The 16,514-nt window shown below is 38.0% G+C and overlaps 1 protein-coding gene across 1 annotated transcript in view; it reads right to left on the bottom strand.

Annotated features, from left to right (window-relative positions):
- su(r) (dihydropyrimidine dehydrogenase su(r)) overlaps positions 1-16,514 on the bottom strand; it is a 280,719-nt gene that overhangs the window by 43,018 nt on the left and 221,187 nt on the right. Inside the window, exons 15-17 of the mRNA XM_067141269.2 lie at positions 12,758-13,020; positions 5,483-5,662; positions 3,957-4,181 (exon numbers count right to left, since the gene is read on the bottom strand). Coding sequence (XP_066997370.2) covers positions 3,957-4,181; positions 5,483-5,662; positions 12,758-13,020 — 668 coding nt within the window. The remainder of the gene's footprint in view (positions 1-3,956; positions 4,182-5,482; positions 5,663-12,757; positions 13,021-16,514) is intronic.

Consider the following 16,514-nt stretch of genomic DNA (forward strand, 5'->3'; position numbering starts at 1 on the left):
AAACTACGAATACAGTTCCACGAAAGCCCTTCACGTGAACGTAAATTACATAACAAAATTAATCAACCCGTGAAAAAAGCTCATTAGACTATTTCAAATTAAATAAATAAATAAATAAATAAATAAATAAATAAATAAATAAATAAATAAATAAATAAATAAATAAATTGATGATAATAAAACCTACGAATATATTTCCACGAAGGCCATTCACGTAAACGAAAATTACATAACGCAAAAGTAAAGAAAATCTAACCAACCCGTGGGAAAGCCCATTTATAGTTTTCAAAAACAATTCAAATTACGGTAACAATTATTATAGTAGATTAATATAAATGCACTCAAATGTACTGTTCCAAAAGAGATGAAGTAAGCGAAAAAGAAATAACGAAAATTTCCGGTATAATAGGCAGCCCATTAGATGCTCATTAGGAACCCTTGAATAGTTTACAAAAAGAATAGTAATACGAGGATATTATTATTATTATTATTATTATTATTATTATTATTATTATTATTATTATTATTATTATTAATAGCAATAATAATAACAGTAATACTAAGGGAAGGGCTACAAATAAAAATAAAACACAGTGCGTCATTGACCTAGCCAAGGGGAGGGGCGTAACTTGGTGGAAGGATTACAGCCATCTGGACCCACGGCAATGACAAAGCAACGGTTTTTCAAAAACCTCGCAGTAAATGCTGGAGTAGAGATAAGTGGTTAAGATAAGTTTCAGATTTCAAGTTCCTAAGTATTTAAACATAAATAAACATAAATATAAATATATAGTGTTAGTTCATATTTTATAGATTAAACTATCTAATACTACTAGAGAATACTGAAAATACTACACAATACATACACTTTAGCCACTAACGTGTCTTTGGTTGTTGAGATACTGATAAGGAAAACATCCAGTCCCATGTTTTGGGATGCTTCATTGTGTAAGACGAATAGGTACTTTACTTCTTGATTTGTGAACTTGAATGACCTTCAGCATAGTTACAGTAATTTTGACTACGGTATTACTTTTCCTATAATATAGTTCCTTTTACCCTTTACAAGGAAAAGGATCCCCTTTAAACTCTTCAAACTGAAGACCAGAAGAAGTACCAGAAATAGTATTTCATAACAGGTTGTTGTTTGGGTCATCAGTCCATAGACTGGTTTGATGCAGCATTCCATCCCACCATACCCTGTGCTAACCTTTTCATTTCTACTTAAGTACTACGTCCTACGTCTACTCTAATCTCTTTTTCATACTCACAACTTAGTGTACTCCTGCCGTTGCTACTACCTACACTTTCCTCTAAAACCAATTAAACAAGCTTTGGATGTCTTAAGATGTGTTTCATCATTCTATTTCTTTTTCAGGTCAAATTTTGCTAAATCATTCTCCTCTCATGAATTCGACTCAGTACATCTTTATTCGTAATTCGATCTATCCACCTCACTAACAGCATTCTTCTGTAACACCATATTTCCAAAACTTCTATTTTCTTCCTTTCTGAGCTACTTATCATCCATGTTTCACTTCCATAAAAAGACACAGTCCAGATTTAAGTCTTCAAAAATATTTTTAATATCAATATTTGAAGTGATCAAATTACTTTTCTTGAGAAGGGCCGCCCTTACTTGTGCTAGTCTGCATTTTATATCCTCCTTACTTCTGCTATGATTAGTTATTATACTACTCAAGTAACAACATCCATCTACTTCTTTTAATACTTCATACAATAACTTCGTTTTATCTACCGAATTAGATACGTTTTGCTGAACTTCATATTTGATGTGTGGCATCTTTCTATCCGGTATTTATTAGAATCCAGAGCACTTATTTCCTTCATTTTGTTCTCTTTATCTGTTCAGCCAATCTGCCATCGCTAAAGATCTTCCGGGTCTGATATTTGCAGATAATATCCCTCTACTCACAGAATAATCAAAATGCAAAATAGCATTAATGGGACAGTACACTATTTATTGGAGAGAATGGAATCGAAAAATTTATCCACAGAAAACCAGAGTTAAGGTGTATAAAAGGGGTAACAAACTCACGAAAAGTGAACAGTGGTGAGTGGCTAAGACAAAACTAGAAGTTATTAAAATAATTGAATACCTAGGGACGATCGTGTTGAGATGCTGACGAGGACAACATCCAGTCCCAGTTTTTAGGATGTTTCATCAACTTAGACCTATGTAAGATGAGTAGGTGCATAAATTTGGGGAGTAGATGATGGAATTACGGCATTAGATGTAGTTTTAAGTAAATTTGCCAAAATAATAATGGGATTGCCAAGTTGTACTGCAAACGGTGGCGTGTAAATGATGTATATGGGCAGATATTGTTAAATGAATAATTAAATATTGGTTGAGTGTAAGGATGAGGGCACTTGATGCAATTCTAATTGTTGCATACCAGCACCAAATGAAACATCAAAATGAGGGTTACTGGGGTGAAGAAACTACTGGACGACATAGGAATGGGATACCAAGGAGAAAGACATTTATCAAGGGATGATATGGGATTGTGTAGGAAGGTGGTCGAAACAGTGAAAGACATTGAAAGACAAACAAAAAGGACATAATGTTATACCAAGAGAACACTTAATGAATTTGTAAAATAAGTAAAAATATCGCATAAAGACTGAAATTTTAACAAAAAGGGAAATGAGAGGGATAGTTTGGTGGATGATGGGTGTATATGAGAATAAAGCCATCAGATAAAAAACAAGGAAACTCGATGTATTTTATGCAACAAAGATATGGAAATGACACTCCTACCAAGAGACTTTTAGGAAACAAGAAAGGTCAGAGAGAAGTACAGTATATAGATGGGAAGGAGAGAGGTAAAATCGAAAATGAACCTGAATATTTCACTCTTGTTAAGTTATTAAACAGAGAATGGAGGACACCAAGGAGAACAGTAAAACTATGTAATATTGTAAGAGGAATGTGGAAAAAGAAATATAAAGAGGATGGAAACAGAAAAGATGTGTGCGGTAGTTATAAGAATTTGTATGTGGAGGTATCCTAGACTCTATAACGTAGTTAATGTTAAGGGTTCTAGAACTGTAGACGATATTCAATCATGAATTTGGATGGGAAATAACGTCCAAGTACCGCCAAGTACGGCTTACAACACGTAACACGATGCCATCTATCGGATAACTTTCTTTCTTTCTTTCTTCTTTCTTAATCGGTTTACCCTCCGGGGTTGGCTTTTCCCTCGGACTCAGCGAGGGATCCCACCTCTACCGCCTCAAGGGCAGTGTCCTGAAGCGGGAGACATTGGGTCGGGGATACAACTGGGGAGAATGACCAGTACCTCGCCCAGACGGCCTCACCTGGTATGCTGAACAGGGGCCTTGTGGGGTCATGGGAAGATTGGAAGGGATAGACAAGGAAGGGGGAAGGAATCGCCCGTGACCTTAAGTTAGGTACCTTCCCGGCATTTGCCTGGAGGAGATGTGGGAAACCACGGAAAACCATTTCCGGTATGGCTGAGGTGGGAATCGAACCCACCTACTCATTTGACCTCCCGAGGCTGAGTGGACCCCGTTCCAGCCCTCATACCACTTTTCAAATTTCGTGGGACAGCCGGGAATCGAACCCGGGCCTCCAGGGGTGGCAGCTAATCACACTAACCACTACACTACAGAGGGGGATTAACGGACGACTTGCGAACATAAATCTGAACTTCTATTGTTTTAACGGTTTTTGAAAATGGGCGACTCAACTGAAAATATACGGTTAGTTATGATAACATAAATCTAGATAAGGGACCAACTTTAGTAAAGAACGGTACATAAATTATAATGACTGACTAGTCATCAATGTTGTCAAAACCGGAAGTTTCGATTGGCATTAGAAGACATTCCCAGTGGTGCAGAAATAATTGGAAAATTTTGATCACATTACTAAAATACACGATAGTACATGACTATTTACTTACATCATCAATGACAGCAACTACTTGCTGTTTGTTATCCAGTGCTTTGTAAGGCCCTATTAGTGTGGTTGCCCGACCAACTACGTCGTTAAGCTTTGGAACTGCTTGGCTCGGTTTGTTCGGTGGACGTATTTCTGGCAATTTGCTTTCAAGCAGGTCAGAATTTCTCTTCAGCTCTGCAATTTTTTCTTCTCTAATTTTCTGATATGGTCCAAAAAATGGCAAGCTCTGTGAATGAAGAAACACAATGGTGTCAGGAGGTGCTCTTATGCAAAATTTGATCACATTTTAAACGTATGTTAGTTAATACTGTGACAAAATTCATATGAATTATACCCGAATATAAAATAGTACACTCATCAGACCATGAATGTGAACATAGCATTCCAAATAAAAATACACATAGAAGAGGGAACATTGAAATTGAACACCACGAAGGAATGGGTCATTCGTGATTATATTGGTGATGTGGAATGATGAGTGCTTGGTACGTAAACGATACTGGTTTCAGACCAGTCGGTTTTTTCATATAGCTCTCCCAAATTGATTGATCACAGACGAATCACCTTTTGTATGTGAAGCCCAGTAGAACTTAGATGAGGAATAATCTGTGAGATAGAGTGACGTGGAGTGGAACAGGACTCACTGACGGATACCAGCAGGATATCAACAACTGTCACCGGCGAGAGAAGGTTAGGTGTGCGGGCTTTAGCTGCACGCGTTGACTGAAATGCATCTACGGTTATATATGTATGGCTGTAGTGGTCAAATAAAGGGACATATGCTTAGAGGCATGGGGCAGGATCAACTCGACGGGCAACTGTGTCGGGAGGATCACCGACTCATTCAGTTGCAGCTCGAGTTACATTGAGTGGAATCTATGAATTATCCGTAAAAGTATCTCCTGAAAGATAAAGAGTATTGTGAACATGACCCGTTGCATAAGAGATATGGTACAGACCAAGTCACAGAATAAGTATTATTTCTTAACACTGTATGCTTTGAGTACAAGAGTACAAGAGCACAGGAGTTGAGACAAGTAGCTGTCAAACATATGTTAAAATAAGCGGGAATGCTATATCAAAAACGCTTACAGTAAAAAAATGCTTCCAGAACACTTCTCAATTGTCCAGATCCAATATTGCAATCTGGCACGCAGTAAGCAGACTTCACCTTCACTGCACGTAATGAACTTAATGTAACAGGCATGTGTGAGATCACCTGCTCAACCACCAGTGATGTATGAGTCTTTCATTAGAACACCAACATTTCAACGTCTTGGACAACTTTTTCTAAAGGCCAGTCATGTTTGTAGAATTACTTTTAGTGAAAATTTCAGATAATCTGATATTCCCTAAGATCATTTGTAATTGACAGTTTGTTATACGCATGGTTCCTTAAACAAGTGCCTTTAAGAATGATAGCTGTGCTGCTCTTGAAATAGGTAGTGTAGATAAAAGAAAGTGTGGACAAGGAAATTCAAGTAAAATAATAAAACACACAACTGAAATATATTATTTTATACTTACTTGGCCATTATCTTCCATTAGGCTTGTGACAGGCTTTCCTTTTTGAAGTTTCGTTGTAGGAGGTGACTGGCCATCCCATGATTTCAGTTGCTCAATACCCTTCAAGTACAACAGAGTTTTTAAACCTGTCACGTAATCATCAATCAGGGTAAAATCTTGATTTTGGATTGCACTGCCAACCTAATAACAAAACAAAATTAAACATTATCATCTAGTACTAAAATGCTTCATAGAAAGTGAATGTAATCATATAGCCCAACATAGCACATTTTTTGCGCAGCTGTAAACTTGCATTCTGTAGATGGTGGGTTCGAATCCAATTGTCGGCAGCCCTGACGATGTTTTTCCGTGGTTTCCGATTTTCACACTAGGCAAAAAATGGATCTGTGCCTTAATTAAGGCCTCGCTCCCTACCTCCCCGATTCTATTCCTTTTCCACCCTTCCGTCACCGAAAACCTTTGATGCGTTACTGCGACGTTAAACCAGTAGCAAAAATAACACAGCTGATAAAGAAACAGAATCAACTGATATCACAGCACTAGCTATAGAAACTGGTAAAGCTGTTTGACTTATGATCGGTTAATAGAAGATTTGCAGGCTACTTTAAGGATATATTGTGCTAGTACGTAACACGTGATCAAAATATGGAAAAATGCACGTGTACATGATGTAAGCATTCTCCGAGTTACACTTCCACAGGTGTCATTAACCATACACCGAACAAAAATACCAATAATTGAATAATATTTTATTGTATCACACTTAATTTGAATCACAAGGGTCGATAGTTTCAGAAAGTCACCGGATGCTTCCAGGAACACAGTAATACAAAATTCAGGTGTCGGCTGTTAGTCATGATTTGTACATACAGTATATTTTAGCAGTGGTTTACTTTGTCTCCAGTGCACTCTCTATCTCTTCCAAGGCAAAGACCGTCCCAGGAGAATGATAGGTTCTACAAAGAAGAACAGCATTTACTTTTAAGCTCACTGTTCAAGTTAAAAACGACACATGTGAAGGGATTTAGTTTTTCATATTTGTGTATTATTATCACAGGAAGGAAATGCCCGAAGGCTAGTTATACGCTGATGTTAACTATAATCAAATGCGTATCCTTTGTACTCATTATCTTCAAATCATTATTTCCAGTATAACATTGAAGAGTGATGAATACCTAGAACATTTGTTGCACATTACAACATACATTTTTGTTTAAAACTAACGTCTCAATTTGGGATTCAAAATCATTAAATCGTTACAGTAGATTAACAAGTTCAAAACTTCCTAATTTTCATACAAAAAACATATAACTTACATTCCTTTAGAACTGTTATCACAGTTGTACATAACGCGTGGGATACTAGATGTTAAAATACATTATTTTGACATATGCAACCAGCAATTACTAAGATCAGTAAAGATAAAGGGACCGGGCTGAGTGGCTAAGACGGTTGAGGCGCTGGCCTTCCGACCACAACTGGGCAGGTTCGATCCTGGCTCAGTCGAGTGGTATTTGAAGGTGCTCAAATATGTCAGCCTCGTGTCGGTAGACTTAATGGCACGTAAAAGAACTCCTGTGGGACTAATTTCCGGCACCTCGGCGTCTCCGAAAACTGTCAAAGTAGTTAGTGGGACGTAAAGCAAATAACATTATTATTATTTATTCTTCTCGCTCTTATGTCGCTATGATTTTGTTCATGAATTTATCCGAAACTTCACCATAATACTCTTTAGTGGCCGATTCAACGGATAATATAACATTTTAATGCCTTTTCATCACACTTCTCTGTAATATAACTTATCAATTCGTGTATTTCAAAATGCACAACCTACATGCAAATTCTTTCAGTCACCTTGGTATATAGCACTTCAGCGCTCTTAACAGTACAAATGACATCTTTCTGCTCCTAGCTGCGACTGGACACATTCTTCATTTGATACCATTGCGTAACTTTGGATATCGCTTGAAGTGTGAATCCCCTCAGCTTACTCGGGAATATATCTCCATTACGTTATTTTCTCTTACCACCCGTTTTATTTTGTTCCTTTCAAGCTCATAAAAGAGAAGTCCTGCCAAGAAAGTGATGAAAAAGGAAATAACTTAGAGATATAAAACGAACGCATTGATAACACGGTAATCTCAATAAATAAATTTTACATGAAGTCCAATTATATAAACTGACTCTATTCCCCACTTCCCTAACTTCGTCATCCCTCAGGATTCACGAGTTGGGAATCAATCAATCAATCAATCAATCAATCAATCAATCAATCAATCAATCAATCAATCAATCAATCAATCAATCAATCAATCAATCAATCAATCAATCAATCAATCAATCAGACAGGCAGATTTTATGTATGTATGTATGTATGTATTGTGCTCTGGTGGGGGTGTGATAGGCGTCATTCAATTGTAATTTATTATTGAGGAATATATATTTCATTTTCAGAAGCAAGAATATCTTACTTTATGTATTGTAAGTACAGGCCAGGCCGAGATGGTATTGTGAAACCTGCCACAGACTGTTGTCTCCACCAAGATTAAGAAATACAATGGTCAGCAGAATTAGAATTCTCAGAAATTGTGACGAGGGGGAAGGAAAAGGCAAGAGTTATTTCCAAGTCAGTGGAAAAGTTTCAGAGCTGCGGGCGAAGTTATAGTGCGAAACACCAGATGGGTCGAGTGCAGAATTCCTAGAAATGAAGTCAGGGGATCTCCAATGTACTAGCGAGGGCTGAACGCAAGGTTGGTACTTAAAGAAAAAAATATGAAACTTCTCAGTCCCTCGTAAGCTTGGACCAATCGTAAAATTCGCTGGGCATAAGCAGTCACGAGAACTTCGTATTGTAAGAAGCATATCAACGTTAACCCCACGGATTAAATTTATAGAAGGAAGTGATTTATAAATTCGAGAAAAGGTGAAATTTAGAAGCCTAGCCATATAATAAAAGTTATTAATTGAGGGAGATTGACTGGCGTAATTCTGAGAATTCATGGACGCTATCCGTTGATTGGCGGCAGGCAAGAGACGCTACAAAACGGCGCGAAATCCCCGCCTGGGATACAGGAGCTAAATTCACGATTATATCAATTACCAGCGAACGATATTATTTGAGAATTGGCATAGAGGCTAAAATAATATAATTACAGCAGTGGATCCTAAGTTTAAGCCACTGGCAGGGCCGCAAATAGTCGTACGAGGCTATTGGAACTGCATGCTCTAAGGTGACCTCTCGTGAACTCGGAGGGGAGGTAAGACGAATATAAATACAGGGTCGTGGGGACGGATGTAACTTACTTGTGAAGAATTGTTCGAGCCGTTACTACGCCAGGGTGCGTACTTACTCGTGGGGAGTTGTTTGAGTTGTTATTAAGTTACGTAGCACAGTGATCCAGGACGTGCATTAGTTCGTATTACAGTCTTGAACCGTCTTCTAGCAGGAGTTAGAATATTCACAGAACTCATTAAATCAAAACCTACGGATAGGAATGTGAGGTTCTATATCAAGAATAGGAAATACGTTACGTGAGAACGGTCGTGGGTATTCGACGGAATTTCACCAAGTAAACAGTCAATTAATAACTGATACCTGGTCAGCTACGCGAACGTGAGACGGGAAAAATCGAGTGCGCGCCGGGCCGTTGAAAGTGATACCGAGGTATTACATGTTCCTAGTGTCCGGGGAAGGCACGAATAATGTATATTTACATTAAGTGGGCTAGATAAAAAAGCCAAGAGTGTTAAATTTATATGTTAAAGTTAGAGTGCAAATTATTACAAGTGCAAAGGTTATTTTTGTTTATATAAGATTTAAAATGTGTAATAATAAAAAGTGTCTAGGATTACCTCTTCAAGCTCGCATGAATGCCAGGAGGATACAGTGCTAAAACCGGATGGGACTAGGCTCCTCGTCCGGTTTAGCAAACTACAAGGCTGAGATGAGTATCCCTTAATATAAATTTGTAGATTGCTATCGTTGGCGGGAAGAAATCATATTCTTTAATTATGGTAACTTGATTGTGAGACGAGCCGTTTCCGGCTCGCATAAATTCAGAGATAGATAGACAAAGGGACAAATTAATATGTACATAATTAGATGAAGCACTCATTATACTTTTGATTATTTAATAGAGTAGAGTAGGGTTGATTTGTGTATTAAAGTGCTTGAATTGTTTGTAATTATACGTGGAGCACGTCTCATGTAAAGATAAGATTAATATTCACTTTAGCAGTGCTCCAAAGTGTTTTCCGTTATCGGAAACTTTATAGATATTAAGGCAGGTAGTAAGATTATCCAGCGGTAGAGGGTTGCCAAGTGATTTTAATTGTTGTGGGACGGAATGAAGTTCATTGAATTGTCTGTAAATATCGATGATTATTTGTGCCGCGAGGTTTCGCCAGTGGACAGAAATATAATGATCAGTAGAAGTATCGGAGTAATAAATGAACATGGGTAATGTGTAAATGCGTATTTAATAATAATGCTTTGTGAATAATGGCACGGGCCTAAGTTGATGGAATGATTGCAAGTTAAAGTAATTTCAATGTCGAGATAACATATGGCGTGGAAGACTTTAATTCAGGCAGTAAATTTGATTTTAACCTTAATTGTTGATTTAACGTTTTTGGATTCCACAATAATCATAAATAGTTGTTTAAAAGCGACAGAGGCATTTGTATATGATGGTCACGCTATGTTGAAAGCCCAGAGTGGTTTGAGCCAAATTTTGATGATGGAAGTCGTGTGGGACAAAAATACGGCTCGAGATGAAAATGAATCGTACTGATGTTGATGAAGAAATAGAAGGATCTTGGGGCCTAACTCGATATAATATGCCGATTCGGTGTCATGAGTGGCAGGAGTCCACGCACCGAAGATTAATTAGTGAATTAAATGTTTGAGGAGTTCCAGTGGAATAAATGGACTTCAAAATGAAATGGAAGGAATACTTTGGCACTTGCAGAGATTGGATGTATTTGCCCAACTGCGAGGTGCCATGGGATTTGAGATTTGTCTTGGGAGGAGGAGGCCGGGCTGAGTGGCTCAGACGGTTAAGGCGCCGGCCTTCTGACCCCAACGTGGCAGGTTCGATCCTGGCTCAGTCCGGTGGTATTTGATGGTGCTCAAATACGTCAGCCACGTGTCGGTAGATTTACTGGCACGTAAAAGAACTCCCGCGGGAGTAAATTCCGACACCTCGGCGTCTCCGAAGACCAAAAAATAGTTAGTGGGACGTAAAGCAATTATTATTATTATTATTATTATTATTATTATTATTATTATTATTATTATTATTATTATTGTCTTGGGAGGACATGGTGTTCCCATAAATTAACGACAGTACGAAAATAAGTTTGCGGGTTCGAATACCGTTATTATATCCCAACCGATATGAAATCGTATCTTGGTGGTTCATATTGGGAGTTAACATATGTGACTAAATTCTAAAAGATGGGAAATTAAAATATAAATTTTCGAAATAATAATAATAATAATAATAATAATAATAATAATAATAATAATAATAATAATAATAATAATAATCCAAGTAAATCATGTCTTAATTGATTGATTAAATGCCCAACTAGATCGAAATTGTAAAAAGGGTTATGCATTAAACCTAATAATAATGAACTGCCGTGTAAGAATTGAAATTAAAATATAGAATTTTCAAACTAATAATAATAATAATAATAATAATAATAATAATAATAATAATAATAATAATAATAATAATAATAATAATAATAATTTGAAGAAGAATAAGAAGAGGAATTTATTATATTATTTCTGAGAACAATAATAATAGTCGTGGGAATTGAAACTGAAATATCGAATTTTCAAACTAATAATAATAATAATAATAATTTGAAGAAAATAAGAAGAAGAATTTAGTATATTACTTTTGAGAATAATAATAATAATAATGGTGAAAAATGAAACTAAAATATTAAATCAATGATGAAATGGCGTATGGCTTTTAGTGCCGGGAGTGTCCGAGGACAAGTTCGGCTCGCCAAGAGCAGGTCTTTTGATTTGACTCCAAATCAATGATGATTACGAGTTACGATAATCATGATCTCCACAAATAATAATAATAATAATAATAATAATAATAATAATAATAATAATAATAATAATAATAAACATTTACATTTTTTTTTATTATTTCGATTGATGATGTTAAATGATACTAGGGAAGTCAGCTGGCGGAATAACGTAGTAACGTCAAGTTGTCGTAAATAATAGTTAAGTTGATATTTGTAATGTGATGGCAAATCCCTCGATCTGGACCATTAGGTTAGAGTCTCTTTGCCGTTTCCTTCAGTTAACGATTAGCATATCTGGGTTAGGTACCCGGGGAGAGTTTTGTAGTATCCCGGGTTGGTCTCATCTCAATAAAAGTGGAGGCGATGACATGATTCATGTGATCGCGCCCACTTGGCCAACAGGTAATTGGTCCATGACTATCAATGGTCATTGTGTTCACAAGGGTCGAACCGACACCTTCGGAAATCAACGGTTCCACCACACAAATGGATGGGTAGTCAAAAGTGTAAAATATTATGTAAAATTTTCAGGAATGATTTGCCAAATAACCGGCAAATTAAGGGTCAACGAATTTTGTTGTATGTAAAATTTTTCAACTTAAATAAAATGCTCCTTTAGCATTTGCAAGGAAACAGTTCCAGGTTCTTGTTCTTGTAGCATAGTAAGCCCTTGGTGATCGTTTAAGTATCCGTCCCCATTCCTAGGATGGAGCCTTCATATTTTTCCCTTTGATCTGATTTAATATATTTTCTGTGTCTTTTTATGATGAGCCTTAAAGTTAATGATTAGAGTGTCCCGTTCAACCCTGTAGTACTGATTGGATGGCGCCCATACATTTAATTATAGATCTTATATCTTCATATTTTTATTGTTTATTAGTTGCGATAGATTCGGACCGTAACACCCCCTGAGATTAATGCTGGTTGGGACTCAGGCTTTGAGCGAGTACAATATGTCCTCAATTTCTATCTTTTTCGTACATAAGAGATATTGGACCTTACTGCTTTTTTTCGGTTATTATTCAAAGTCTCGTTTACTTCTATTAATCGACAAATTATCCCCGCATGGAAAATTAAGTTAACCTTTTGTTCTATATTATTATTTTTTCACAAATTTCAGTGTCTTACAGATAAAGAGAGTTGTCGGCTTACTAACATTAGACAGATTTAGTAATCAGCACAAAAAAGAGAAATCAACGTAAAGAAGGAGTATTTCACCTGAAGGAGAGAAGCACCACACTGCAAGAACTGAAGTCCTACTTCAGCAGAATCAATCCCACCAATTCCTAGTATCGTAAATCCAGGAAGTTCCTTAGCAATAGCTGAAACCGCACGTAACGCCACTGGTCTGGTAGCATTGCCTGATACTCCACCGTAAGTTGTGAGCTTTTCTTTGCCTATAGAAGGCCAAGCGGTGCCATCTGCTTTCAGTCCCATTAATCCATTGATGGTATTAATGGCAGACACACCATCAGCTTTCCCTGAAATTACAGAACATTTCATTTAATATACGTACCGGTAGTCGTTTCTAATTAAGAAACAAACAGAAACAACAGAGTGAAAAAGTATGTAGAGTAAAGGTACCTAAGTTGGTGGTATTTTCAGTTGATGCTTGTTTTAAGGCACATACATACGTTTGAAAACCCCGTTATTGATGTATATACTTGATACAAGATTTGCCCTACAGGATCTAATCAGTGGCGTATGCTGAGTCCAAGACGTGGCTACCACTAGACTTAGGTCACTTCTTTTCAATGGTTGGTTTAGTGAATGTCAAGCCTTTTAGGAGTTTCGAGCTGCAGCCAGTAGCGAACAGAGTAGCCTGCTGAGTTGTCATGGCTGCTTCATAAGCTACTGTCCTGGCCTCTGCTACTGCCAATACACTACACCTGATCAGTGGAGATGGTAGCCTAAGGTTTAATAATAAATAATAATGTTATTTGCTTTACGTCCCACTAACTACTTTTACGGTCTTCGGAGACGCCAAGCCTAAGGTTTAGCAAATTAAAGTCCGGCTTTGTGGCTAAATGGATAGAATGCTTGCCTTTGGTCTGATGGCCCCGGTTCAGTTCTCAGAATCAACCCTCATACTGTTAATTCCCCTGGCTTGGGGACTGGGTATTTATGATGTCTTCGTCATTCATTTCATCCTCATTAGGTCACCACCAAGCTTATACAAATGCCATGCATCATTGTTTATTATTATTATTATTATTATTATTATTATTATTATTATTATTATTATTATTATTATTACTACAAATGTTGAATTTTACAGCTTCACCAGAGGTTGTACGCATCGTTCACTGGTTTGGCTTCCACGGGAGATCAGTGGTGGTGTCCGACCCATGATCACGGGTTCGATTCCAACCAACAAAAGAGAACACTACACCTGAAAGACTGCATTTAATTTTAGCAGATCTACTTAAAGGAAATAACCGGGCGAGTTGGCCATGCGGTTAGGGGCGCGCAGTTGTGAGCTTGCATCCGGGAGATAGTGGGTTCGAATGCCAACGTCGGCAGCCCTGAAGATGCTTTTCCGTGGTTTCCCATTTTCACACCAGGCAAATTCTGGGGCTGTTCCTTAATTAAGGCCACGGCCGCTTCCTTCCCACCGAGCTCGATAGCTGCAGTCGCTTAAATGTGGAGAATGTATCCAGTATTCGGGTGATAGTAGGTTCGAACCCCACTGTCGGCAGCCCTGAAGATGGTTTTCCGTGGTTTCCCATTTTCACACCAGGCAAATGCTGGAGCTGTACCTTAATTAAGGCCACGACCGCTTCCTTCCTAGTCCTTTCCGCTTCCTTTCCTGTCCCATCGTCGCCATAAGACATATCTGTGTCGGTGCGACGTAAAGCCAATAGCTTCCTTTCCATTCCTAGGCCTTTCGTCGCCATGCGAACTATCTTTGTCGGTGCGACGTAAAGCAAATAACAAAAAAAAAAAAAAATTTAAAAATTAAAACTGCAACTAAAAGCAACCAAATGACAATTTCTCTACGTACAAATTTTAAAACAAACTATTTGGACTGATTCTACAAAACTGACCTGACCATATCCTTGCACAGGGACATTATTCTACATAGGCCTCTATATTATTTTAACTTTTTTTGCGAGGAGTTTGCGGGGCCACTTAAAGCCTAGGCCCGCCTGCATTGCAGGGACTACAGGCCCTAACGTTACGCCCCTGTCACTATTCCGTGTTTCTGTGGTGGTATATATAGGGTGGTGCATTGTATGTATACGAGGAGGAGTTCATTCGGAGAAGCACGAACACCCAGTTCCCGAGCCAGATGAGTTAACTGAATGCAATTAAAATCCCCTAGCCGGCTGGGAATCGAAACAGGACCCTCTGAACCGAAGGCTTTGATGCTGACCATTCAGCGAATGAGTCGGATAGACAGTGGTATCCTAGTGGCCGAACCAATTAAAATATTCAGTTATATACATAGAATTTAATCTAATTTAATAGAAACAAAGTTTTTTAATTAACATTTTGGCATTTGGTCCGTAGGACCATGCTGCCAGCTCTGTACATTGTGAAAACAGGAAGGTCAAAGAGCAACATCTTTACCACTTGGGACTTCATGGCATTGTGACTAATTGGTGATAGAAAGCCACGGTACAGGAACTTGGGTTGGATGAGGACATTTTAAATGCAGACTATAGAAGAAACGTATCACAATGTTAAATTGGCTTCACTTAAATATTTGACTATTGCTTGATATATACGGATGTCATAGTTGCTGAACAGCGACGAAACGGAAGTGGGAAGTGGAACTTTGAGTTGTATAAACGTTTGATAAAAATTGGTTACTTGTGGTTTGTATCTAGTGCATTCTAAAATTGTATGGCTGAGGTCTGGTTCGTGATTAGGATCAGAAGGACAATTTGGGGAGTCTATAACGTTGAGTCTGAACAGATGACTGGGGTACGATGCATGTCCAAGTCTCATTCTGATAATAATTGATGTGATATGGCGGAGAGTTAGAGATAGTAGATTGAACCATGGTTTCTGTGGGATGTGTCTCTGGATAGCGGCGTAATGCTTGCCTTTGATGAGTTGAGTTGTTGTCCAGTAATTTGAACATTCTTTGTAAGCCTGTTCCTTGATGTGCCCTTGGAAGTCCGTGTATGGAAGGGATAGTTCTTGGAACTGGCCTTCTGTAATGCTCTGCTTTGCCAGTTAGTCTACTGTCTTATTGTGTATAATTCCAGTGTGGCCTTTGATCCACATAAGATGAACTTCTTTTCCGTTTTCCTTAGCTTGGTATGTACTACTTAGGATGCCCATGATGTACTTATTCGAACACTTGTTCCTGCATGGTTCTAGTTTTTGAAGTGCACTCTTGGAGTCCGTAGGAATTAATATTCTGGTGAAGTGATGGCTGAGTTAATGGTAAGTATTTCAGCGGTGAATATTGAAGCTTCTTTGGAATGGGAGAACATTTTGCAAGTGTTGAGTGCAGGGCAGTAGTACGCATAACCGACTCCTTCTTCGGTCTTATACCCATCTGTGTATATCTGAGTATAACTGTCCCAATATGCAACGATGAAATTTGTTACTTTTTCGATGATATTGGTATTGCAGGTTATAAAATCTGGAAGATGATATGTGGATGGTTGAAATACTGAAAGTTCATACCTCTGTCGAAATACTGGAAGCGATGTATCTTGAAGAATAATGGGTATAATGTACTGTAATTTCTTCATGCTTTTGACCAATAGAGGTGTCCGTAGTCTTCTGTTTGTTCCTCTGTCACACAGAGGAAGGAGGCGGCGCAGTTTAGATGTTAGAGGGTGGCTAGTTATAGACGAGCGTTGCAGAAGAAAGTTGTTGGCAAGCATATCTCATCTTATCTGAAGGGGCATTTCTTTAGCCTCTACCAGTAGTGCGTTAGTAGGACTTGAATTCATGGCTCCGAGACATATTCTGAGTGCGCAGAACTGTAGGACGTCTAGTTTTCGAAGAACAT

Source organism: Anabrus simplex, chromosome 2 (genome assembly GCF_040414725.1).
Source record: "Anabrus simplex isolate iqAnaSimp1 chromosome 2, ASM4041472v1, whole genome shotgun sequence".
Taxonomy (NCBI): domain Eukaryota; kingdom Metazoa; phylum Arthropoda; class Insecta; order Orthoptera; family Tettigoniidae; genus Anabrus; species Anabrus simplex.